Raw genomic sequence first — 26,299 nt, 5'->3', positions numbered from 1 at the left:
AGATCCGAGTTGAACAGGAAAATGCATTATTAGATCGCCTCGCACTTACCTGAACAGATTACACCTTTATATCTTGGGCAGGAGAAGTCATCACACTCACAGAACAGCCCGTAGATCTTCCCAAATTCGCTCTCGAAGCAGACGCAGTGGTTGCAAGAGCATTCCCCTCGGCCGTTGCAGACCCGCTTCCCTTCAGCTTCGCGGCACATGTTCTGGTACATGTTCCCACTCTCGCCTTCCTCACATTCACACTTGGCTCCCACGTGGCCCGGATCACAGTCACATAACCCACACACGTAGGTGCCGTTCCCACTGCACTTGCTGCTGCTGTGCTCTATCTGTTTGGTACATCCGCACACGCAGTTGTAGGTGACGGTCACCTCCAGAGTGTCCCGAAACCAATCCGGCCTGATAGTGAACGTATGCGAGGTGTTCTCAGGGGGGCAACTCCGAGCTTCTACTGATATCTCAAAGGAAACCTATGCGGGAACAGTGAAAGGTAGGAATGGAAAGTTATCTGAAGCCTTAAAAAACTCAAATGTTTTGGCAGAACCAGCTCTACCGTTGGACAGGTTGAGGCGGCTCCCTCAAACAGCAAATGCTGGGGGAAGGGGGGAGAAGTGAACCAAGGAACATATATCAAGTCAGGCTATTGGTCCATCTAGCTCAGTATCATCTACACTTGACGGGCAGCGACTTCAAACGGGGTCTCTCTCAGACAGACTGAACCTGGGACCTTCTGTATGCAAAGCTCTACTACTGACTGATGGGCCTTCTCCTTAGACACCCTACCATTCCCCTGGGCATCCTCAGCTAGCCTCCTGCCACCCCCACCCCCACTGAAGTAGGATTCAGCCACCAGTCTGATCAGGTTCCGTCTGCAGAAGGGCAGACGGGGCTGCTGCATTGTCCTGCTCCACACAGAATAAACATTAGAAGTGTAGTTGAATGTGAAGCCCTGTTTACAGCCCAGGTTGGAGCTCCTGGGAACAACCTTCAAAAGGAAAAAGCAAGGGCAAAGATATCCCTTCCATTGCAGCAAACCCTCATACCATTTCAAACAATGAGAATATTTTTGTTAAGTTCTTATTTTGCTTTGAAGGAAAGCTCCCTCCTCTAGCATTAGAGCACAGATCTGCAAATCTTCCATCCTCCCTGTTACATTTGATCTTATTCTACTGCCTTTGCTCTATTCAAGGCATAGGCAAACTCGGCCCTCCAGATGTTTTGGGACTACAAATCCCACCATCCCTAGCTAACAGGACCAGTGGTCAGGGATGATGGGAATTGTAGTCCCAAAATATCTGGAGGGCCGAGTTTGCCTATGCCTGCTCTATTCTGTTTGTGTATGCTACTCTGGGAACTTTTTTTGAAGAATGTGTTATAAATGCTTAATAAATAAAAATGCAATTATCTCTGAACAATAATTTCGGTCTGAACAATAATTTCCTGTTTTCAGGTTGAAAACATTGTTAGGGCTTGCCTTAATTCCTCCCCTCCCCCCGTTAATTTTTGTTGCATTATTATAGCTGCTAACCTATTCACACCTACCTGGAAGTAAGGCTCACTCAACTCAATGGGACTTATTCTGTATAAGCATGCATACAGTTGCACTTTGAATTGCAACTGTGAATCCTTTATTAATGAATATGAACAAAATGGTGGTGTTGTTTTTAAATGATTGCATCCACAAGCTACCAAATGCCCACGATATTATGATACACAATCCCCCCGAGTGCCATTTTTTAAAAAACACATGGCATAAAAAACCCTGTCAAACTGGTAGATTCTGCAATGATACAAACTAAACTCAGCACTAGATATTTTTCTCTTTGAGAAGTGAAGGCCAATGGCTTAGACTGCAAATAAGTGTTGTCTCTTTTATTCCCCCCTTTTCTCCCTTGCTTTTTTTCTTTTAAATGAACACGAATTTGCAGGCTGCTTGGAGAATGCAGAACTGTTGCTAATAAAACAAGGGGCAGCCCACCCCTGTAAAACACAGCGGCACAAATGGAGCAAAGGAACTGATTTATGAAACTTAAAAGTATTTACATATGTCAATGCAGCATGTTAGCTTTGCTCCAGGTTTATCTATCAGTCGGTTTCTGATGTACTTCGAAACAGGCTTGGTTTGAAACACACAGTGGGGAGGGGGCAACCTCTTGGCTCTTTCAAAGGGTCACTGAGAATTCTCCGTTTTATTGAAATCCCAGCCTGCTCTGCTCTTCTGTGCCAGATGGCAATGTGCAGATGGGACACTGCAGCAAGTTTCACTGTTAGTAACCCCAACAGCGCTGTCCTTGATTCAGAAAAAGCACAGGAAAGCCTGAACTAGAGACTTGCAGGGGTATGAAGGAAGGAGTATCTCTCCTCCTTCACAAAGGAAAACAGATCAAAGAGTCACAGCTTAAAAGGTTTGCTGGGAGGATTACACGGACCATAGAAGTTTCCCAATCCTGTGATCAGAGCAGATCAGAACTCACAACACCCAGATTCTGTCTTCTTCAGGGGAACAAGCATGAAGCATCTACAGCAGGCTTCCTCAGCCTCAGCCCTCCAGATGTTTTGAGACTACAATTCCCATCATCCCTGACCACTGGTCCTGCTAGCTAGGGATCATGGGAGTTGTAGGCTAAAAACATCTGGAGGGCCACGTTTGGGGATGCCTGATCTACAGTGCCTTCTCCCAATGTGTGGTTTGATATATTCATTTCTGTTGGATAACGATGGCACATATTGAAAATGCCTATGCAAATAGGACTTGTTCATGTCACCCATCTGCACTTTCTCTTTGCAGGGCAGCGGGGAGGAGGGGTACCATTCAAGGCTTTCTCACATAAGTGCTTTTTGGGTTTTATAAAACATTTTTCCTTATTTTTTTCATTAATAACACCCCAATATGGGCCACATTATTACAATGTCAAATCATACCAACTCATAATACAATTTAAAAAGCCAATTATACATTTCCAAATTAAACAAATCTGGTGACTTCCTGTGTTCTGATCGTCCGAAGATAATTATTCCTTGGTCCTTCTCACTTAAGTGTTAATGCACATAGGCCCCAGTTCACACTGAATATTTGACACACTGCGCTGGATGTAAGCAAAACCACAGCTTGCATCAACATTCTACTGTGCATAAAATCCACAGGCTGGGGCCACGTGGAAAGACGATTATAGTAACAGCTGAGGAACGAGCACTGGAAGCAAAGAAGGCGATTGTTTGCAAATGCTGCTTTTCTGACTTCTGTCTGTCAAGAGAAGGAGTCTGCTTCCCCAGCTCTTTCCAAGCACAAATGCAAGGGGTTGTGAGCATGCCCCGACAATATAAACCCATGACTAGCCAAGTACAGATTAGTGCTCACCGATCTAAGATTGCAAACTGATCTAAGATTGCAAAGTTGCTCCAAGGTAAATGGGGGGGGGGGGGTAAGGCCCCTTGAACTCAATGGGGCTTACTTCTGACATGCACAGGAATGTGCTGCTACCCTGTGAGCAATGCAAGGGAAAGTAGTAAGCCAGCTGATGAAGAAATTCAAAATGAGAATAACAAATTAAAATGCTTTTACCATTTTCAAGATAGATTACATAATGCATGGAATGGAAAGCTGCTTCCCTCAAGCCCAACACGTTGTGGCCTTCCAGTTTCAAAGCAGTCCTCAAACAGAATTCACTGGCAGAATTTGGTCTCTCTTTTTCAATATCAGATCTGGAAGCAATCCTCTTAAACTCCTATCTCTAAACTAATAAAAACTGAGCCCACCCAAGGCAGCTCAGAATATCAAAGTCATAACAATGAACAATCTTACAGCCATCTAAAACTGACGAGGGCAGCAACATTAAGTTATCAAAGGCTACTTAAATAGCAGAAGAATGTAACAACTAACAACAGCTATATTCTGCAATGTAGCTCCCTAGGTGGAGGGAATTTTTTTTACAAAGAGGCCGTTTGAAGAAGCTGGGTTTTTAGAAATTCATGGTGCAGAGGCCACAGGCACCTCTGAGAGGAGGGAACTCCTATTATTGAACTGCCTCAATTATCACTTTCATGGGAGCCTGATGGCCCATATGCAATGCTACCATGATTATTTCCTATCCTGTCCACTGGATAAACAAACTCACCGTGTCTCCTATCTGAAGATCTGCACACTTCCTGACTCCAGGGTATGACAAGCCATCCTGACATGTGGCGGTGAAAGCCAGGTTGAGGTCCTCAGGGTTATCCCAGACAGTTAGCTCTACTTTAGATCGGATACTCTAGAAAATGAAAAGAAACAGAGTCCCATCAGTTAAAATTTTTTAAAAGCACATACATCATTTCACTTAAGACATTTGTGGGAACAAACTATGCACTAATGGGCACATCAAATCATATGAAACAGCACAGTGATCTAAGGTTGCATCCATAGTAGCGATGAGGAGCACCTCCCTTCTTCATCAGTGCCACATTCCATAGTTCTTGATGCCAGGGAAGGTTCCAGTTTCTAGCTTTAAGAAACATGTTTAGGTTGTGAATCATAGATAAACATAAGTGCTACTAAAGAATCCAGAATTATTGGCTGAGAAATAAGCTTGCCTCTTTCCTGGAAGGCCAATCCCAATTTTGTGGAAATAATTGGGCATAACCACCACATATGAAAGGAAGTGCCTTGCTTTCCACAGTTTCTTCAGCACAGAGAGAGGTGAAGTTGAGTGATTTATTTTATGAACAGCATATGAAGTAAGATACCACCAACAGAGTAATTTGCTGGCATTTTCTTTCATTCCAGCTGAGACTGAGAGGAATGGAGGTTCATTCCACAGAGCGCTCCAAAAATCATCTTGTATTTGAATTTAAAGGCCCTGAGATTTTACTGCTTGTGTATTTGAGGATGAAGGGAGGTGTGTGTGTGTATATAAATAAACATTAAGAAGAAGAAAAATGGCTCTTTTAGTATTACTGCAATTTTGTCTAATGTACATCTCAAAGTTGTTGAGGGGTCTGGTGGCTTGGGATATTATAACAATCACTGCACTTCCTAAATCTGTTCTAAGGATTCTTCCAAACTTCTTCACCTGCAGTGATGTTTGAACTGACTAAATCCCCTCATCCCCTCTCCAACCAAGAAACTTCATGGAATATAATTGTCCTACTGCCAAGCCCAGAGTTGCTTCTCCACCGCTTGCCCTTTTGCCTGCACTCCTTCTCTGTGATGCTTCACTCACTGCCTAGTTCCTCTTCATCAGTATTCCAGTGATAGCAAGTGGGCAGTACTGTACTGGCTTTCCAAGGAAGGAAACAATGAGTTGGGCACACGTAACTATAATGGTGACTGATTGTTTATCCTTCGCTCATTACCATTGCTGTAAAAATAAGTTCAAACCTATTATGGTCCCCCACTCCTCCCTTCAGGGTCTTTGTTTATAAGCATTCTAAATAGCTATAAAGATTCACTGTCATAGTCTGGTGTCTTTTACAATGAGATAAACAGGATATCAAGTATTTCCAAATCAAAAGCAGAGTAGCAGAAAGTCTCTGTGTTGATGGTGGTGGTGGTGGTGGTGGTGGTAGTGGTGGTGGTGGTGTGTGTGTGTGTGTGTGTGTGTGTGTGTTTTCAAAAATGCATCTCTGTTGACTTCTCCAATGTTAACATGGCTTGTGTTTCAATAGACCCAGCATACTGCTCTCAGGATATAATTGGACTCCCAGCTCTCATCAGCCCTTGCCAGCAAGACCAATGGGCAAGGACAATGAGAGTTGTAGTCCAACAGCTTCTACAGGGCACCAGGTTGGCTATGGCTGTCTTAATACATTAAAATACCAATGAAACTGGAGTCTAATTAGTTATTATTACTACTACTACTACTAATAATAATAATTACTTACACCACACCCATCTGGCTAGGTTTCCTCAGCCACTCTGGGCGGCTTCCAACAAGAAATTCTTAAACTCTAAATAATTCCAAAATTCTTGTGGCATACACAGCAACAAATCATCTGCTGCCCACATGCCAACTATCCTCATCAGCCTCCCACACAATCAAAACAAACGGAGGAAATGGGCATCCCTCATACATGCCATCTCCTTTTCCTGCTGTGATCTTTAAAACAAAAAGATGCTGCCAGTCAGAACAGGTATTACTAGGTTGAATGTGCTGCTGCCTTTATTATTCAGCATAAATCTACCTTTCTTATCAGGGCAGGGTCTATCTATAAGTCAAATACAGGAAAAAGGGAGCCACAAAAATATTAACAAGTAGCTGCATGCTCATGAGTGGCCAATTTCCTTTCTCCCAGCAGCCTCTTTTATGGTCCCAAAGAGCCAATCGGGGGACAACATGGACGTTGCATAATGCAGCTTTGACTTCTAATAGGCATCCATGCAGCCAAGCTTAACCTCTAAGCACTGCTCCATGGGAAGAGACTAAAAGTGCTTTTCTGGCACTCATGAGGGAAAGGGAAGTAATCAAAAGGAAGTAATAAACACTCTGGAACAGCACTTCTCTGCGTTGGAACATTATAGAGAAAACAGTCAAGAAACAGGATTAACAATGAGAAATCGGATAACAGGAATTCAAGCCAAGAGATGAAACCGTTAGAGCTCCTATTCTGGCTTCAATCCATCAAAGCAAAATACTTTTATGTTCTTATACAGCACCTATGTACAAAATCACCTACATACAGTATGAGAAGATCCGACCTCACAACCTCCGCCAAAGAGCAAGAGAAATAATTCGAAGTGGGTAATTTGTGTAAGCAGACAAATATCTGTTCATTATTTTTTTACTGCATTTCTATCCTACCTCAAAGTGATTTTAAGCTTTTGGAGCTTTTTTCATCATATTGCCATGCATCCAGGCTTCCCATGACATTTGGCCGATTCGGCAAAATTCCCCCAACGCCATTTTTACACCCGAAAATCCAGGACATGTCAGGAATTTTCCTGACATATGGCAAGCCTGGGCTAGTGAGGATTTGAACTCCAGTCTCCTAGGTCCTAGTCCAACACTCTAACCACTGCACTAGACTGGCTCTTCTGTGGTTCAATAGAGAAATTCAAATGTCACAGTTACCAGGGCAGGGGATGGCTGGTCAACAATGATGATGGAGGATGTGTGAAGCAAGAAGAAACAACTAGACTGACAATCTGAAGAGAAATGGACTGTAGTAGTGAATTTAAGGAAATCCATAGATTTACAGTGCAGGACACAAGTTCAATTTTCTTACCAGCTAGGTGGCATCATCTGCACACACCTCCTTTCATGATATGCTTGCAGAGTGGCACAATGTTATGTCTGCTCCCCAAAACCACACTTGAATGCATCTTTTATTTTGAGACTCCTTTGTAAACCACTTTGAGAGCCTCTTGGGGCCACAGACAGGGATGTAAGTATTCTAAATAATTAAAACATACAGACGAAATTGATGACATCTAAACACCAAAAGTGAAAAACTCACATTGTAGGCCTTGACTATAAGCTGGATAATATTTGTAGAGTCTTGATTTAAAATCTCTACTGTCGTTCCAGGAATGAGGGCAGTAAGGTTCTTTTTAAAGAGAGAGAGAGAAGTACACAAGAGAAACAAGTTATTTAAAAACAAAGGAAATTATATCCTCTCATAAGTTTCATCAATATAATTAAAAAGCCACAATTTTTTAAACGGGAAAAACATTGGTCCTTGGAGACTTCTGTTCACTAACATTAATTAGGTGGAGGAGAATGGGAAATTTTGTTGAAAGAGACACAAGGTACTTTGAGCCTCTGAACAGTGCAGAGACATAATTCACTTTTAAGTAATAAGATTTAAGTAACGGCAGGCTGGGCTGAATACACTACTGTTGGCAACGTTCCCAAAATAAGGATTAAATCCCATAGCTATTTTTGGTGCCTTCATGATCACCAATGTTGATCTATTCACTTTAAGAAGCTTAGCTGCTTTTCACTGAAGCGCCATTCTGAAATTAACTGAAGAATGAAATTGGGAGGAGGGCGCACTGCAGAGCTGCTTGGGGCTGCAACCCTAACCCCACTTATTTGGAAGTAAGCCCTACTGAATGCCAACAGGACGTACCTCCGAGTAGACACGGTTAGGATTGCAGCCTGATTTGCACAGAGGCAAAGCTCCCAGGGCTTAAAGCCAGATCATAAGCACATTCTCAAGTACTTTTTAACTCCAAGCAGCTCTTCCTTCCTCCAAAGTACTAGACGTCTTAACACATTCTCTCCTCTCACGCCAGAACTCCAGTGGCAAAACTGCCACCTTGCAATCTTAATCAGACCTGAAAGAGTCCTTTCAAGCTTCTCAAGATTGGGGCAAGGATGGGGAAGTTTCAAAAACAGTGGACAAATCTGCAATGGAGAGCTCCCAGTGCCAAATTCCTGCATGTGTTTGTTTGTGTGTGTGCATGCATGAGAGTGTGGTCTACATCCACCTTGGCAAGAAACCCCTGGAGGAGCCACAATGGGGCAATGCAACCCTCATAAAAGATTATCCACCCATGGAGTGGGGTGACTTTCAAGGCGCACTCTGACTCTACTGACTTCCCCCTTCACTTTCCAGCAGGTTTCAAACAGGAAATCAGTTCCTTCCTCTTTGTGCCCAACACTTACCTTATAAAGAACATAGTGACTTTTCGTCACTGCAAAAATTAGGTGTATATTGTTCTCAGCTAGTTTCTCTGCAAGAAGAGCAAGAGAAGGATAATCCTAGAAAAAGATAAAAAAAAGAGACCAGTGAAGACAAAGAAAATGAATTATAACTGCTTTGCAACTTTAATCCTATTTGCCTGCGAGTAAGTTTCATTGAAGTTAACAGGGCTTCCTTCTGAGTAGATATGCATAGAACTGTGCTTTAAAAGACTCCAAGCGTATACAATTATAGCTAAGCACACACATCTGCAAATAAGAGATTTCCACAGTGTGGATGTACTTTAAGACCTATTTCATATTACGGCATCCGTGTGTCAAGGAACGGAACTCTGTGGCCCATCCAAACTAAAGCTGTATTTCTGGTTTGCCATCAGTTAAGTGCACTCATTATGATCACGTGAAAACTAGGCCAATTCACAGGGTTGTTGTTATAGAGATAAATTACAGAGAATTGCCAGGGCAATTACCCAAAATAGGCAGCAATAAAATTCAAGTGCTTTTATTACAGTAAAACAAAACAAAAACAAGAGCAGGGCAAGTTAGTTAAAACTTGATAGGTAACAACTCAACCCACCCACACAATTGCATACATAAAGAAATGCGCCTTCCGCTGGCACTGAAAACTCAAAAGAATCAGTGGGGTGGTGAATTTCATAATCAGGGAGCCACTACCAAGAAGGCCTCCCCTGTAGAGCTTAATACCCAGGAAGGCCTATATGGTATAGTGGACACTTCATCACTTAACTAGGTTCCAAGCAAATTAGTCGCATTAAGTCAGCCAAGCAACGAATAAATAGCCATGCTGCCCAATTTCCACCAATTATGGGGTCAGCCGTTCTCTTTACCCTTTTTCATTACATCCCAAAACCTTTTCTCAGGAAGTTCTGCATAGCTTGCACTGAGCCATCATGGCCTCCCAACCCAGGCTAAGGCCATGTGCCTACATTATGTATTCTCAGACTATTCTCTGCACTCTCAAAAGAAGATATAAACCAGTTGAGGTCTCCCAGCAGCAGCAGCCCCCATTACCCATACAAATGGCAGTGAAGTAACAGCAAGAGAAGGCAGCATCTTGCTCCAGTATAAACAAGTGGAGGAAAACCTCTCTCACGTCACACATTTGGAGCAAAGAAGAGAGTGCTGACAATAGCAATCCACTCTGTTTAGGCCATGTATCAATCACCTCCAGCTCAGAGCAAAGCTTAGTATGAATGCGCTATTAAGAATACTGTTTATACCCTCCACTTCTTGCTACATATAAAATTATAGGCAAGACGCTGAATAATTTGTACAGACAATTCTGAATACCTAATCTTTAGTGCCATCTGAATCCCATAGAAATTAACAATACATGTATTCCATGAAGCTCATTCACCTGGGAGTTTAGGATTGCAGCTTTAACCATTTATCTATGCACATTAGTACTATCCATTTCAATGGAAATTAGACATGCCAAACCTTTCACTACTTCCAGCCCGTCCTGTGTGGACCGGCCAGTAATGTTCCCATTTTACAGATGGAGAAACTGATGACCAACCAAGGCCATCCAGCCAAGTCTCTGTTGGAGCAGGAATTTGTATCTAGGACTTCCATTGTGAACCACACTGACATTCTTCCAATACTATGCTGGCAGAATAGATTTTCATGAGATTTCTAGGCTAGTACACAAATTACAGAAATGGCCAATGAATATGTATATTTACTGACTTTGTTTACTCAGGAAAACAAAGAAATGTCCTGTGGAAGGATTCAAGCCCATTGTCTAAAGACAGCGAGTTAGGAACACTTTCAACATGGAGGGAGGGGAACATTACATGCTCATTAAAGGGCACAATAATAATTAGGATTTGCAATTTGCCTGACATGCAGAAAAACAACCCAACAGCTATGCAAGAACAAAGCGGCTCTTCATCCAGAAAAGCCGAAGAAGGAAAATAGCTATCTGCAGACCTCTCTACTGAATTCAAAGTGTCAAATCAAGGTTTACCTTGTCCTTTGATTACCAATATTTTATTTATGTACCGAGACAAATAAATGGAAGGACAGGACTTAGCTAGTAAGGGGCAAACAGAAGCTGAAACACATGGCGGCTGCTGAAAGCATAATGGAGACACAACAAGTTGCACTGAGACACAGTAAGTTGTGAGACATTCACATAGCCACCGTCTTTAAACAGTAGTTAAGGGTTTGGGGGTAACAAGTTGTTCCATCCTGAAATGAAATGCAACAAGGATCAGTGATACAGAACACTGATAAGGAGCAGCTGTTTACCTCACAAAACATTGAGGAAAGAGTTGGAATGAAGCAAGGGACTCCATGCAGCAGCTTTTATATACACTATTTTGCCTCATGCAGGGCTCCAGAGACACAAGGGAATGTGTTTTTAAAACTGCCTAATCATCCAAATGTGAAGTCAAAACAACATTGTGGCATTCAATAGACCCTTAGAATGATAACCAGACATTTTACACATCCATTTCATTGCTATGCATTCTCACCAGTTGATTGGAAGCGGTGTATTCGTTGGCCTCATTCAGGTGACACTGCCCATCATGTGGCTGCACCAATCCACCCAGCTTCCCATCCAGTGCTATGTGTGGGACATCATCCGTAGTGAACACCAACAAGTGAGAAGCCTCCTTCCGCCATCCGATCTCCTTCTACATTGAAGTCAAGGCAAAAGAAGAAACGCGTCAGCCTTTGCTCATGCCAACAGACAGTTTCTTTCTGCACAAAGCCATTGCATCAGGAGATAGGCATTGCTTAAGTATCATCAATAACACAGATAAAACTATTTTGTAAAAGAGATAAACAGAAACAAAGCCACAGGAAAACAATAAAAACAGAGCAGAATTATAACCATAACCTTCAAATTCTGTCACCAGAAATTCTAACGCATGTATTGTAATAAACGAAGCAGAATTGTAAGTAAAAATGTGCAAATTCAGTCCCTGGTGAGTAACTTGGAATGCACAGCATAATCTGTGCATGACATTGTCTGCAGCAATTAATATATGCTCTTCCTGCCACTGGTAGGAAGATATGGAAACCCAGTCCTCCAAACATTCATCTCAGTGGAATTAGGCATCATCCTCTTGACAGGAAACCCTCTTAAACAACTGACTCCTGCCTAAAACGGGCAAATGGTTGCTCTAGCCATTCAAGCACAATGATGTTTTCAGTGGTCAACATACATGTCGCAACCAGTAGCTGACAGAATGACCTCCAGGTCCAGCAAGATGCCACATCGGCTGTGAAACAGGTACAATACCCCAGTAGCCTGTGAGACCTGCTTATTTGAAGGAAATATCCAAAAGATCAAAGGCTGCAAAGGGCAGGCCAAAGCAAAATATAAGATGCCATGTGTATGCACTGCAGCAACTAACTGCATTTTCCAAGGGGATATATTAGTTTAGGGAAGTTGTGCCTCCTTTGAGGTCAACATAGACTTGGTCAACTTGGAAAATCAGATTTGCTGACCTCAAGCCCTGTAAGAGTTCACTAATCATGCAATCGTTCCTCTGGGGGGAGGGGGAGATATTCTATTATAGTTCCCAACTCTAGAATCATAAAAAGTGGCATGCATTTTATATTTGCTCCCAAAACTTAGGAAAGCAGCTCAATTTTCAGAACAGCGAAAAAAGGTGTGAAGAAATAAAATTTAAAAAGCCATACGAGACATTATTATTAGCAGCAGGTGTAAAAAAACCAATGCTGTCTTTAGTGTTCCCTGCTGAACACAGGAAATAACTCCCCCCTCCAGGGAAGTGACAAACATATTATCCTTTTATTATGCTGACAGCAGTTTGAATAAAAATTGTCTTTCTGCCAAGAGTGGAACTTTTGCCAAGGCAGCTGACGAGAGGCAACTGTGCCTGCACATTTAAGAAGCAGGCTGTGTTTTGATCCGCACAGAAGCTATGGGTTTTATATATATATATAAAAGGAAAACAAGCAGCAGAAACTGAAGCTCTGTCAGATAGATGCAACCTATCCAAAAATAGTATCAACAGATTCTTAAAATAGGCAGTCATGCCATATACCTTGCTAATATACAAAGGCAAAAAAGGACAAGAAAAGTATTTTACTACAAATGCTGCACCCAAATCCCAGTGTCAAATGCAGTCATTGTTCATAAACAAGAGGCATATTTAGGATCTACTGGCAAGGAATGCCACTGATGGAACTGCCAACCTAAGGGACAAGTAACAATGGCACTGCAATTTTTCTTCAGATGGAGACATATACTAGGGATAGTGCCACCCGACAGATACAGGGACACACAAATGTGCCAGACCCTTTCTTTTTGTGCTTCGAAAGGGCAAACTAGCACATATACCCTGTGGTGAGATGAACAAGTCCCAAGTGCAGGTTCTGCTCACAAATCTCACTACAGAGATGTATAATTTCCCCAGCTAACCTAAAAAGCACAAATTCCACATGGCGCACAAAGCTATTCTGAGAATTCATTTATTGGTGCCATTTTTAAAAGTATGTTCTCCCCACACACAATCAATTAACTTCCCATCTCCAATACCCGCAACCCCTACAGCCTACAAGGAATGGCAAATACAGTGGTACCTTGGTTTGCAACCGCTTTGGATTACAACCATTTTGGATTACAACCACGTCAAACCCAGAAGTGTGTGTCCCTTTTTTTGGATTACAACCCATTTTTGGGGGAGGCCCCATTGGCAAAAGCGTGCCTTGGGTTACAACCTGTTTGGTTTACAACCGGACCTCCGGAACAAATTGTGGTTGTAAACCAAGGTACCACTGTATAGTCAACCATTCACAATCTGCCAGAAGTTACTCACCTCACACACAGCAGCCTGCAAGATTGCGTCAAAGCCACCTTCTGGGGCATCCCTATTGCGGGAAACCTTCTGTTTCTGAACCTCTTCATTAAACCGGTCAACTTTATCCGTGAGGGACAAAAGGTGGCGAAATCCAAAGGATGGGACGCAACTGGGAAATAACTTGTAACTAGAAAAGAAATGAAACATCATAGTGAGTCATTTGTCTGCACAGTAAGATAATAACACCAGAATTTGTGTCGCACTTTCATACCTACTAAAGCTGCTCAAGAATGCAAATTCAGAGCAACTTTCTGGCTTGAAAAATTACTCAGATTCTGAATAATGTACAATACAGTGACACTGGAAATGAGGAACTTAATTTTGAAACTGAATATGCCCCAGACAAGAGTCTCTATAGAGACTTCTTTCTGAGTAAACTTGGTACTGGCTGTTGTTCAGGATTGAGATTTTGGCATGAACCAGGAAAGAAGCAGGCAAGCCTTAGGCCTGCTCCAGTTGGGCTGTCCCTTCCAACCTACCCCAAGAGGGCAATATTCCATCAATTGCCCTGTGGGGAGGATCCTGATGACTTTTCAAGTAGTTAAACAATGTTTATTGTATTTTTAAAATACATAAATTTAATTGGAAGCAACCTTGGAAATATTTCCCGAAAGATGGGAAATGAATTGTAATAGATACATAAATATTTGAGTGCATGTAGTTTAAAGGAATAGGAGAGAAACTGGCCTGCAATTCCATTGGGGCTATATCAGGTGCTCGTAATGTGTGTGCAAAAGAACCCTACAGATTTTTTAAAATTATTATTTCCCTCCTCCTTGTCATAGTGTCACTATCACCTCGGCAATGTGAGAAGCCCACCAGGGAAGAAGAGGGGCCTGAGCTGGCCATGATGAACAACGGCTGCTGCTGCTGCTGCTGCTGCAAGCTGAGGAACAGATGGAAGGAATGCTGGAAAATTCTGTTTTCAGTCTCTGTCACTCTGTCTTGTATTTACATGACTGCTTTATGTACTCATGTGGTTGAACTGACAAGCTCATTTCTCCGCATGGTATGTGCCAGAGTGAAGCAAGTCTCTCAAGCCTCCCCCCCTCAGAAACTGAAAAACAACTATCCCATTTGAAAAGGACTTATTTGCTTTGCTTTCACTAGTTCTACGGTTTCAGGAGAATAATTTCATTTTAATCATGCTACTTTCTCTTATAAGCATGAACAGGAGTCCCTAGAAGCTTAGCAGCTTCTAGTTCAGTTAGCTAATACTCTGTGATTTGAAGCTTAGCAGAGATCTTATGTCAGTGTTAAGTTGGGGTGGAGGCTTTGGCAAATTGGCCATAATAACACAGAACCTCATTATGCTTGTTCTCTCCTCTTCATTCTCAGTAGTCATATATGCTACATACTAGGGGTTGTATTAAATGAGGCTAAACCAGTCTGAAAAATACAGCTCTGTGAAGGGTGTAGAGGTGTCTCCTAACAAGTCACAGCACCCTTAGCAAACTACAGCCCAGAATTCTTTGGGTGAAGCCATGAATGTTTAAAGTGGTGTGATACTGCTTTAAACATATACTGCAGATGGGACTGTGGTTTGCAAACAGAAACCATCCTCCAACCAAATAAGCATACCCTCTTCTCCCCTTCTCTTACCAGTCTTAATCATAATTTTAACATTACATCTGCACTGAAAGTAACCCCTGGTTTCAGGTCACTGCCAAATCATCCGCCAACCAGATTTCACATCTGGTATCAAATCATGTTTAAGTTGGAAACCACTTAATGTTGGAAACCACTTTATGTTGAACCATAAATTAGGGAAGCAAGAAAAAGGGACACTGGTAATTAACAGCAGCAGAGGGGGTTGGAGGGGGGGGAGAGGTGAAGGAAGAACTGCCTGTCTCCTGATTTGAGAAACTCCTGATTCCAAAGAAGAGTATACAGAGAGTCAGTTGTATCTCCACCAGACCAAAGATACTGACTTTTCTAGTAGGTTATGAAAATGTGGCCTTGAGTGGGTGTGATTAAACGGGCTCTGTAACCATGATAAGTTACATTTGAGAAGGACATACGTATGTTTGGTATTTTGCCTTCCTTGTAAATTTGCTGAAAACCCTGACTTCCCCTGCTGTCACTTTGGGGTTGAAGTGCTTTTCTTGTTCCGTGTTTCTAGCACAGAACAGTTTGGACGATGTGCACTAATTACACACCCCAAAGTATTGTTAATTGAAGTGCAGGAGATTTTGTCTACAAATAGTGGTTCACTTTACAGTTCTCTTCCACAATTTTGTGGTTTCATTCTCCTTTTTTCACACGGTTATCAGCCTAACTCAGGTGTTCACAGTCTACATGCAATGGCAAGTCGCATAAAGCAGAGGCCCAATGACAAGCCTCACACCCTCCAACACATCCCTTTTCTCCAATCTCAGCCTTCCATGAACTGGAGAGCCAAATGCTAAAGTGAGGAGCTTCCTTTACTTGTGGAAGCTGCCTGCCGGATTTAGAACACTCGGGGCTATTAGCAGCCCTGATTCACATCACTTCCCCCCCTACAAAGGTGATGTGAATGGCAAACAATGACTGCATAGATGGAACGAGCACACAGACTGCAGGGATACGTAAACCAGAGAAGAAAGAGTAGTATCTAGTATCCCTGGAGCTTTGTGCTGCACAGAGCCCAGAGCAGGTGAGCATGATGTCGTGCATAATAGGCCTCGACTGGCTGGCACGAGGCAACCGTCAGAGCAAAAATGCTCATGTGTCCAGAGCCAAGCATTCATTGACTGCCAGTTTAATTTCAGCAGTTTGGTGGATTCCCTCATGCCCAAGGTTACTGACACTGGATAGAAGATAACAGGGGTCCCAGATGTGGAAATGCTTTGAAAAGAGGAACATGGAGTTAGGTTGCTCCTAAGTCTGCAGTCCTACAGGTACTTACTTGAGAGTAAGCCCCACTGAACTCAGCGAGACTTGCTTCAGAGTTACCATGCATAGGATTAGGCTGCAACTTTCCGGGAGCGCTGTATTTTAAAACTAATATGCATGCGTGCAATGGACACTACAGAAGACTCCCGCTTTAAAAGAAGAAAGGTTCATGGATTTAGATTCAGGAACAATACTTGCATAGCTGATTGTCTTTTCAATGCTTCAGCTCATGTTCCTCACCACTAGCGACCCTGTTACCCCCTTCCCCACAATGGTGCTGGCTAAAAATCTATAAATTGCTGTACAAATTCAATTTGGGGTAGAGCATGGGTAGGCAAACTAAGGCCTGGGGGCTGGATCCGGTCCAATTGCCCTCTCTCCAGCCCGCGGATGGTCCGGGAATCAGTGTGTTTTTACATGAGTAGAATGTGTCCTTTTATTTTAAATGCATCTCTGGGTTATTTGTGGGACAAAGGAATTCGTTCATTTTTTTCTTCAAAATATTGTCCTACAAGGTCTGAGGGACAGTGGATCAGCCCCCTGCTGAAAAAGTTTGCCGACCCCTGGGGTAGAGCAAAATGCAAGCAAGGCTGCCGAGACTGGTGAAAGATACATATGCATAAAATAATTTGTTATTTGTTTTGGATGCAACACATCCGCTCGAAAAGAAACTGCAGACAAATGTGCATTCTGGCTGTGCCAGGAGTGTGGTTGGTGTGAAGGGAAAGGGGTGTGTAAATGCAGTGTGTGTGGAGTGGGCTTGAGTGAGCCTCCAGCTTCTCTCTCTTGTATAACCTCTCCTTTTAAGTAAATGATTTTGCCTGCAGGAACACCTATACCTGAATATTAGGGTTAGGGTTAGAAAAGTCTCCCAAAGTGTGTTGTCCACAGAGCTTTAAAATCTCTTAAAACTTTTTCTTTCTAAAAGCCACAGGAAAGTTGCTAAATTATCAGGAATCACTGGCTTCGTTCCAAATAAATTTGCCGCCACTAGGCACTTGTTTGAAATCCTGGAGATTGCTCCAGGGAAAAAAGTATGAGACAGTAGTTGTTAACTGCCCCAAACATCCCTGCAAGTTAGAAAGTAATACTAGCTGGGATCCAAAGAACTACTTTCAGCTGTGTAGCTCAAAGGCTTGTGATCATTTGGTGAGTTCAGGTTTGTTTAACTTTTGCTCTTTGAAAGACACCACTCACCATGTATCAACTACTTTTGCAAACCACCCATTCCCCTTTGAGTTGCTTGCAGGTGTTTTGCAGGCCCACACAATCTGGGACCCACTAACACAACTGCAGCCCTCCAGTCTAGAAGGGACTCGCAATGCTTGGTTTTGCTGCCTTTCTGGGACCTGTAAAAAAAACCAGGAAGTTGTCAAGCCACAACAAATGGTAGATGGACCCAGTTTAGCTTGGTGAGTCACTCATCTATGCAGGCCTGGTCTTCTGCCATGCAGTCAGAGGGGACTTCCAGCCAAGAAAATCCTATGCAAAGCACTAGACTGAATGGGCCTTTGGATCCTGGCCACTGCCCTAATTTTACATACACAAACGCATAGGCCAAGAATATAAAGAATAATATTTTCAAAAACCCAAGGACCAAAGTTTCCACTTCCCAAATGTATTTATATCTGCACAGTTTAGAACATATTTTTTAAAAATAAATTTAAAACACTGCATCGCAGATATCATGATCCTACACAAAATTTAAAATAGAACTGTCCCCCCCCAAATGTGAGGTGCCTACTTTTTAATGATCCTGCAAGCTGTGAGGTCTTGCAAGCCCTTCCCTGCAGCCATGGGATGCTGCTGCAGGTTCTAGCTTGCTCTGCTCAACAGGAAAGAAATCTTATGTTCTTGCACATTCAGTGCCAAAGCAACAACTGCAGCAGCTGCTGGCCCTTTGCTTACCCAGTGCAAGGGTTGTTCTGGTATCTAGGTGCTGTGTAAGAAAAGGGAGAAATGTTTTTGTCCACGAAAGAGCCAAACCCTAGGCGGAAATTGCTGGTGAGTTTCCCCATCTCTTCAGCCAGCGTGGTTCCCAGATTCCGGATGTTGTCCAAATCATCCTTCATGGAGAGGGAAAGGTCCATCAAATAATACAGGTCCACAGGGTAGTCCTCTACCTGCCGAACGTGCACATGGAAAGGCGTTGGATCACCTGTGGAAGCAGCAGGTTTGTGGCAGGTTAATAACAAGCAAAAGGCAAGCCAGTTGTTTCCTTTCTTTGCCTTCTGCAGTCACTCAGCTGGCGGTGCAAAATCACCCCCTTAACTGTTACCAGAAATAGCCACAGATTCATGCCTGAAATATGAATACTTCTTCGCAAAGTTTCCTGTTGCAACATGTAATTGATATAACATGCCAAAATCCAGACAGCATACTTTCCTTTTTGTAAAATCTGTAGGAGAGCCCTTCCATTAAGGCTTCGGTAGCAGCCTGGCAATTGCAAGGGGGAGCAACTGAAGCAATTACTCAGTTAGAACCATAGAACTGAAGCGTTGGAAGGTACCCTGAGGGTCTTCTGGTCCAACCCCTGCAATGCAGGAATCTCTAAAACATCCATGGCAGATGGCCATTGAACCTCTGCTTAAGAACGTCCAGTGAAGGAGTCCATCACCTTCCGAGGGAGTCTGTTCTATCAGCAGGTGATATCAGGGCCACAACAATAACCCTGCAGCGCTACTCTGATGTGGCTGCCCTTTAGCTTGCATCCATGCGGGCAGCCAAGCCACAACAATATTTCCCAGTTGTCAGACTTGCAGCTACTGGCCGGGAGCCATTTCATATTTTTTATTATTTTTTGTTTACCAATGCACTCAAGCTAGTTCACTGCAATAATAGTGGATTAAAATCAAACAGATGCAATACTAAAGAGAAAGGGAACCAGAAAGGAAGAAGAAAATAAGCAAATTCATGTATCACAGCTGGTGCATGAGACAGTTCCAAGGAAGGTGCCAGCCACTATCTAGAACAATGAAGGGGGCCTTGCTGCCTTGCCTCTCCCTCAGAATGGCTGCAGATGGAGAGCGTTCGGAGAAGAACCAAAATAGAAGTATGTTTCCATTAAGCTGATGGAAGGGGCCCTTCTCTCTCTCCCTCTGTGGCGTTTGCCCATTCCTTGTGATTTTGGTTGTACAGGGGGATGGAAATGGTTAATGTAGATTGACTAATGAGAAAGCTCAGAGGCGGAGCCTACCTGGTTTTGAGGCTCAGCCCAGGGGTTTTACCATTGGGAGATAGAGGAGTCAGAGTCACAAAGAGACAGTAAAAGACGAACATAGTGGATGTGACAGCTAGAGTGAAAAATAGGGATAGAACTGAGAGAGAAGAGTGTGACAGTGTGAGATAGTGCCACATCTAGTTAAGGGCATGCATTTGAGAAACCGTTCTGAATATATTTAAAACTTGTTTGTTCTTCAATAAACTTTAAGCTTCCTTGTTGACTTTACAACCTGACTGAGACTCAATATTTCACCAGAAGAAACCTGGTTGGTGGCAGCAGAAGAATAAAGCAGTGGTGTGCAGGTCAATAGTCCGTGAAACGACCGGGAGCTCTGTACGAACGCCTCTCTCTCTCTCTCTTAATTAAGTGGCATGGAAAGAATGTGGACTGGTGATTACAGGACCATGTGGTCCTGCAGTATCCCAGCTCAACAATGTGCCTTAGATTTTCCTAGGGTTTGGGCACCTGTGTTAACTGGGCTAGTTGGGGACAGGAGAATATCAGCACTTCCATGATCAATGTAGTCAAGCTCTGCTCTGAACCATCAGTTGCTACGTCAAATGGTTCAAACAAAAACTGAAGTTAAATCCAACATATTATTATAGGCTACTATAACACATGCATCCCACTGCCACCTTTTCCTCCCCCCCCCCCCATTGAAAAGACAGGATAAGCATTTGAAAACTGAAATCCAGATGCCGCGTAATGGTTGGTTCTAATAGGCTTTGCCTGGGAGCACTATTCTGTCACATCAAATGACATTTCTAGCTCAACAGATCAGGCTCTCTTTCACAGCTGGGTGAGTTAGATCCAGCCACCCAGTGCAGACCCAAAGCAAGATTTTCACCTCCAGACTGTCAAGGAAGTAGAAAGCAGATCAGCTCCTAGACCACTCAACTGAAGCAATCCTGTTTATTGAAATATATATTTTGCTTGGTGTAGAAACAAAACAGAGTCAGTCTCATTTACTAACTGCTCATTTTATAAATGCTTCTCCACCACTTACACTAAGGGCTGTTTGCAAACGGAAGCCTTGCTTGTAACACTCAATTATGTCCTGTTGCGTCTTGTATAATGTTTTGGTAACAGCTGCACAACACAGGTATGCAGCTAGGAAGTTATGGCTTCAAGGGTTTACAGACATAATCCTTCCTTTCTTCACAACCTAGCAAAATAAGATTAAATCTACTTTGGCCCCATTGGTATGCACAGATTTGTGGACACCCAGCAGTAGATGCTCATCATCCAGCTTCCTCTTAAAGAACTGCCTGATAATGAAAGCCCTTCACCGTAAGGTCCCAGGGCAGGTCAGAACCATACGGTCATATAACATTAAAATCCAATAAAATCACTTAAAACAAACTGATGAATGTACATCAACAACAGCAGTGGTCCCACAAAAAATGGCAATTCCACATGGCTAGCAGAGTAACTTAGCACAACTTTTTGACAGTAGTCCAACTTCCTTTCTCCACTGACATATATGATCGTATTACAATGTACGTAGCCATCATTGGTAATAGATGGCGATAGGACAGATTCCAGCTCAGGGAGAGGAAACAGGACGCAAAGGAATTGAGGTGGGGTGGGTGGACAACGGCTTGAGAGCATAATGCAGTGATGGAGAGGTGGGGGACAAGGAAGAAAAGGCTCAACAGGCTAAAAGGTCAAAGTAGCAAGGTCCCTATGAGTGGGAAGCTGCAGGAGCATGGAAAGACTGGGCTGGCTTAGGACAACATATGCCATTGGCTTCCTCTGCAGTAAAAGACCATTATAACCCCGTGAAGCTATGTGCAAAGTTTATATACACACACATACAGAAGTGCTTTTCCTGTGTACATATTTTTTCTACACTTTCACATTTTGTCATCACTGCTTTTAAAGCCCCTGTAATTTTATTTTATTATGCTCTGAAAGAGGATTTGCTCCCCCCCCCCTTTGCCAAAGTAAGAATTTCACCTGCAACCTAAAGATTCACTGTTGCTGAAGTGATTGATGTGACAGATGGCTCAGCACTAGCAAAGCTTTTTTCCACCCTGCAACTGCTAGCAAACAAGGGAGCCTTGTTCCCATTCAACAACTATTTTCTCTTTGCAAACGCATTCTCTCCAGGACAATTGGAATGCGTCACATGGAGGGGGATTCTGAATGTGTGAACTTGTCCTGAATCAAATGTGAACTTTCAATCAATAGAAAGCTTTAAAATCAACATTCACATTACAGCATTAGGCTTGTATATATTACCAGCTCCTAGCTGCATCCACTCTGGATTTGCATAGATCAATTAGATCAGCCTACCTGATGTCCAAAACAGCAGCAGGGCCATGGATATAGTTTTGTGTATCTGCTGCCGTGTCTCATTTAGCAGCGGCAACTATATTAATGGATTTGCATTGGGGAGAACAGTTTACAAGAAACCATAGCCATTAAAAGGTATGCACCCAAAGCTCAGTGAAACGGAATAGACTTTGCATACAGAAAGCTTCTCAAAAAGCATTCTCTAGTTTATTTTTTTTCAAGTAGCAGAGCAGGAAAGATCTCTGTTGAGAGCTACTGGCAGTCAGAGTAGGGTCTACACTGAGAATACTGCTCTATCCGGTCCAGAGAAAGGGAACAGACATTGCTGGGAGTCAACATCCTATCAGCTTCACCAGCATGAAACCAAGTCAACTTTGCTTTCCGTCAAGTGCATGATGAGAACGCTACTGAGCTGTTACATGAGATCCATTAATGAGCGCAATGACAGCAATTTTGGAAGGAGGAGATTAAAACCATTTTTCAGGGTGGCTTTTGCAAGCTAGAATGCTCAGTAACCAAATTTCAATAGTTCCCTCTCTATTTATGTGAAACTAACAGGTGTTTCCACTTTGGGTGATGGGACTTGTTTCGTGCTGTGATTAATTTTAATGTCGGGAAAATTCGTGAGTTTTAAGTGTGTGGGCAATATGAATTCCTTATGAACTTGGGGCTCTCATCAGAGGATTACAAGAGCCTCATTATTAGTAAAAAAACACACACACAAATTCCTTATTATTAACAAATAAATCCTAAACCTTTTCCTTATCAGAGGAGGATAGGACTGGAAAGGGAAAACATTTTCTCTATTTGCAGTTTGCCTGGACTACAACACAACACAGACATTCCAGGCACGTACACAATTGTTTAGTGAATCTGTCTTTCATAATGGCCTTTAGCTTCAATACAAAGGGCCTTTTTAGAAAACAAAACAACCAAATATCAAAGGCTAAATATTTTCGCACAAACGTTGAAACTGTATGAATGCCTCTTTTCTGCAAAACTATTTCCACAACAAGATTCTTGATTTTTCCATTTTATTTTTTCATCTTGGCAGAAAGCTAATAATATGGTAAACTCTAGCTTCTTGGATCAAAAGTTCATCTCTCGAGTCAGGGCAATCAAAGCTCATCTTGTCTTTACAGGAAAGGTGGGATGACTGTGAGTCACTTAACCGTGTTAAGAGATAATACAATGGGAATAATTTCTGAAGACGAGTAGCTGGTGGATTTCAAGGGGAAATGGGAACAGTTTCATAAAACTTTAATGATTGAGAACCCAGTGCGTGCCCAAACTTCCATTTGCCCCATGCCTCAAAAGCAAGGGTCCAAGCAGCTCTTCGTTTGTTCCACCACTTTTCCCCAGGAAAACCCATTGTTTACTGCCGAATCAGAACAAACGTCAAGCTACAGAAAAACCAACTGGCATTTGTTGTGAGTCAGTAGTAAGCAGCAGGTTTTCCCATGGAAAAGTAGTGGGACAAGCAGAAGTGTGGGCGAGTTTCTCAGTCAACAACACACTTCCCCAACCTCATGCCCTCCAGCTGTTTTAGACTGCAGTTGTGCATCAGGGCTGGGGAAGGCTCATTTCCAAGAAAGGAAGGGGAGGAAACAAGGGCGGTTTGACTAATAGAGATCTTCTCAATATTGTGGCATGTCTGTAACCCAGAGTCTGATCCTTACAATTATGTATTACAGGGTCCTGAGGCAATGGTAAACTATGGTTTGTTACAGCTCTTGGTATGTTATTATATGGTGGTGCAGAAATGCTGTAAATATATATAAACAAAAAATAATAAATAAACCCAGCAACTAACTAAAAAACTGGATTGTATGAGTAGAAAGCAGGGGAACGGGAACAACAGGCATAGGACTTACTCCCATATCTCCAAACCATGGTTTGGTATTGCATGTGAGCCAACCCATAGAGCAGAGGAAGCCAACACTGTGCCCTCCAACTTTTGTTGAACTGCAATGCCCATTATCCTTGAACATAAGTCATGCTGGCTGGGGCTGATGGGAGCTGGAAGGCACCACACTGGCTCCCTGCCATAGTGTCCAGGTTGCTTGCAAATTAACAATACTGGTTACAGACAATTGATGCTAACTTACCAGGCCGCAGATTTAGTGAGATCTTTTGTGGCATTATCTGGATAACATCCGAACTGGGCACACTAGAGCCCTTGCTGCTCAAAGGAAGGTTCTTCACTATTTTAATGCTGCTTTTTGTACTCTCAAAGTGCCCCGCACAACCATTGGCTATTAGATTTTCAGTGAAGTCACACCTTGAAGTGATGGATTTTTTGCTGCCAAATTCCTGCAAGGAAACAAAATTGAAGTATGCAGCGTGAGAAAATCAGTTTGCCCAAAGGATTGTAATGATTCAACACAGAGCTAGCTGGGAAGACATTTTTATTATTAGAATATTCTTCCTGTAAATCCCACAGAAAGCTCATAAAAACAACCTTTGGGGTTATTCCATTTTAACTTACAATCAACCCATGAGTTAGGTTGGGCTGAGAGAATTTGACTGGTTCAAGGTCAGCCAGTAACATTCATCAGCCACCAGGAATCTAATTCCAGTTTGCCATGGTTCAAGTCTAATGAAGACCTACAATTCCAAAATCCATAGCAGGGAAATATTCTTATTTGGCCAGACCAATTGTTATGAATAGTGAGCAAACATCTAAGTTCCCCAGAACTCATCAAGGTAAATGTTAAACAAAACTGGGGGGAGGGGGTGTGGATTTTTTTCTTACGGGCAAACCCTTTTAAAATGCTTACAGTATCACTTAAATACCATTGCCTCAGGGAAAGGCAGGATTTCTTCAGATGTGAACATACACATGTGTGTCTCTACAGACACGCCAGGATGATGGAAAGGTAGCAATTATAAAGAACTAAAGCATTAGAAACAATGCAAGCCGAGGTAGGCAGGAAAATCAGTGAGTCATTTTTTAATACACAAACCACCCCGATTTAGATTTCTGCAATTATGGAAAGAGATCAGAGCAGCTGAATGACAAACAGATGGTTACTCTCTTGCTTCAGACCCAAACCTTTCCCCACTATGGACGAATCAAACTTGTTGTTCCCAAAGGAATGTTGGTGTTGGCGGAGGAATATCCATTGGACTAAGGAACACTAATCATTTAAAGAGATCTCAGGAATCAGGGCTGGGGAAAGCCCTTGGAGTACCTTTGTCAAGTAGATAATACCAGGCTAGATGGACCAGTAGTCTGGCTCACTTGTAAGATATCTTCCTGTATTGACTCCAATTGCAGGCTACTACTTGTCAAATTTCTACCAGTTTCTTTGCCTTTGCATGTTTAATATCAGTCATAATAGTAGTTATATAGTGCTTTCTTTAGGTACTCAAAGCTTTTCACAGCCGGTATCTTTGTAATCCAGTAAAGCAGACCACCATTATCTCGTATTACAAACAAGGAGCTGATATATTAAGGCTTAGTATGAAGGCCATAGAATGTGCTGAGATTCTGGCTCACAAAGGTTCCCCCCTCCCCAATGGGCTTTAACCCCAGAAGTGCTGCTCTTTTAACATTTTTCAAAACATTTAAAAAATATTAGAGTTTACTTAAACAGTCCATCTTGCTATTCAGGAGCTTTCATAGGAATCCAAGTTCCTGTCAAAACGAAATAAGAGATCTTTGGCCAGAAGTTATATTTGGTATGTAAAATGTAAATCTTGCCTCATTCCAAACAGTGATATTCTAGTCTTATAATAAAAAACCCTCAAAAATAAAAAAACAAAAGGACGTAAACCATTTTTGTGGGCACACGCATATTTGATGTTGAAAACTCTTCACCAATTTGAGGAGAGAGGAAAAAATCCCTCCAAATTATCAAGTTACAAATGCAAGGAGTTTGACTTGAAACTGCAAAATCGGCAAAGTATATATTGACCTAGTTGTGGCTTTCTTATTGCTACACATACCCATTATCTACTTCGCAACAATTTTTTTAAAAAAGTTTCCTCATTTGAACTTTCTATGCACAAATCACTAGCTAAGCCTGTGTCATAAAAAACAGAATAAGTAAATTTGCAAGCAAGCACAATCACAAGTATGCAATTGCACAATTCTTGGCAGAGATTTTTTAAAGGACTAGTTAGAAGAAAGGTCAAGCCGGAAATCAGGTCATGCTCAGCAAAGACCAGAGGCCCAGTTCTTACCAGGCAATAAACCTGCATCTGGGTTGAACCATTCTATTGTTGCTCGTTTATTCTGTCCAATATCTCTAGCTATACACAAAACAACTTTGAGTGTCCATTTGACCAGATAAGATGATGGGATGCACCTAGGGGGCAATTATACTTCGCCCATTCCACCCTAAATTCAGAGTGGGGTGGGGTAGAGAAGGACCCTTTTGGCTGAAGAGTAATCCAGTACAAATTTA

General features: G+C 42.4%; 2 protein-coding genes across 3 annotated transcripts in view; one reads left to right on the top strand and one right to left on the bottom strand.

Annotated features, from left to right (window-relative positions):
- UMPS (uridine monophosphate synthetase) overlaps positions 1 to 15,637 on the top strand; it is a 55,326-nt gene extending 39,689 nt beyond the window's left edge. The window contains exon 7 of the transcript XR_014504368.1: positions 14,278 to 15,637. The gene's annotated coding sequence lies outside the window, so the exon portion shown is untranslated. The remainder of the gene's footprint in view (positions 1 to 14,277) is intronic.
- The window catches only part of ITGB5 (integrin subunit beta 5), a 78,246-nt gene that overhangs the window by 28,117 nt on the left and 23,830 nt on the right, over positions 1 to 26,299 (bottom strand). For both annotated transcript variants that reach the window (XM_083408079.1, XM_083408078.1), the window contains exons 3-10: positions 23,996 to 24,200; positions 18,275 to 18,524; positions 13,451 to 13,619; positions 11,132 to 11,293; positions 8,595 to 8,690; positions 7,441 to 7,530; positions 4,125 to 4,259; positions 50 to 479 (exon numbers count right to left, since the gene is read on the bottom strand). In XM_083408079.1, coding sequence (XP_083264205.1) covers positions 50 to 479; positions 4,125 to 4,259; positions 7,441 to 7,530; positions 8,595 to 8,690; positions 11,132 to 11,293; positions 13,451 to 13,619; positions 18,275 to 18,524; positions 23,996 to 24,029 — 1,366 coding nt within the window. In that variant the 5' untranslated portion in view covers positions 24,030 to 24,200. The remainder of the gene's footprint in view (positions 1 to 49; positions 480 to 4,124; positions 4,260 to 7,440; positions 7,531 to 8,594; positions 8,691 to 11,131; positions 11,294 to 13,450; positions 13,620 to 18,274; positions 18,525 to 23,995; positions 24,201 to 26,299) is intronic.

Source organism: Podarcis tiliguerta, assembly GCF_965153285.1.
Source record: "Podarcis tiliguerta genome assembly, chromosome: 1".
NCBI lineage: Eukaryota > Metazoa > Chordata > Lepidosauria > Squamata > Lacertidae > Podarcis > Podarcis tiliguerta.
The sequence above is the reverse complement of the archived record's forward strand: the minus strand, read 5'-3'. Positions and strand labels throughout refer to the sequence as shown.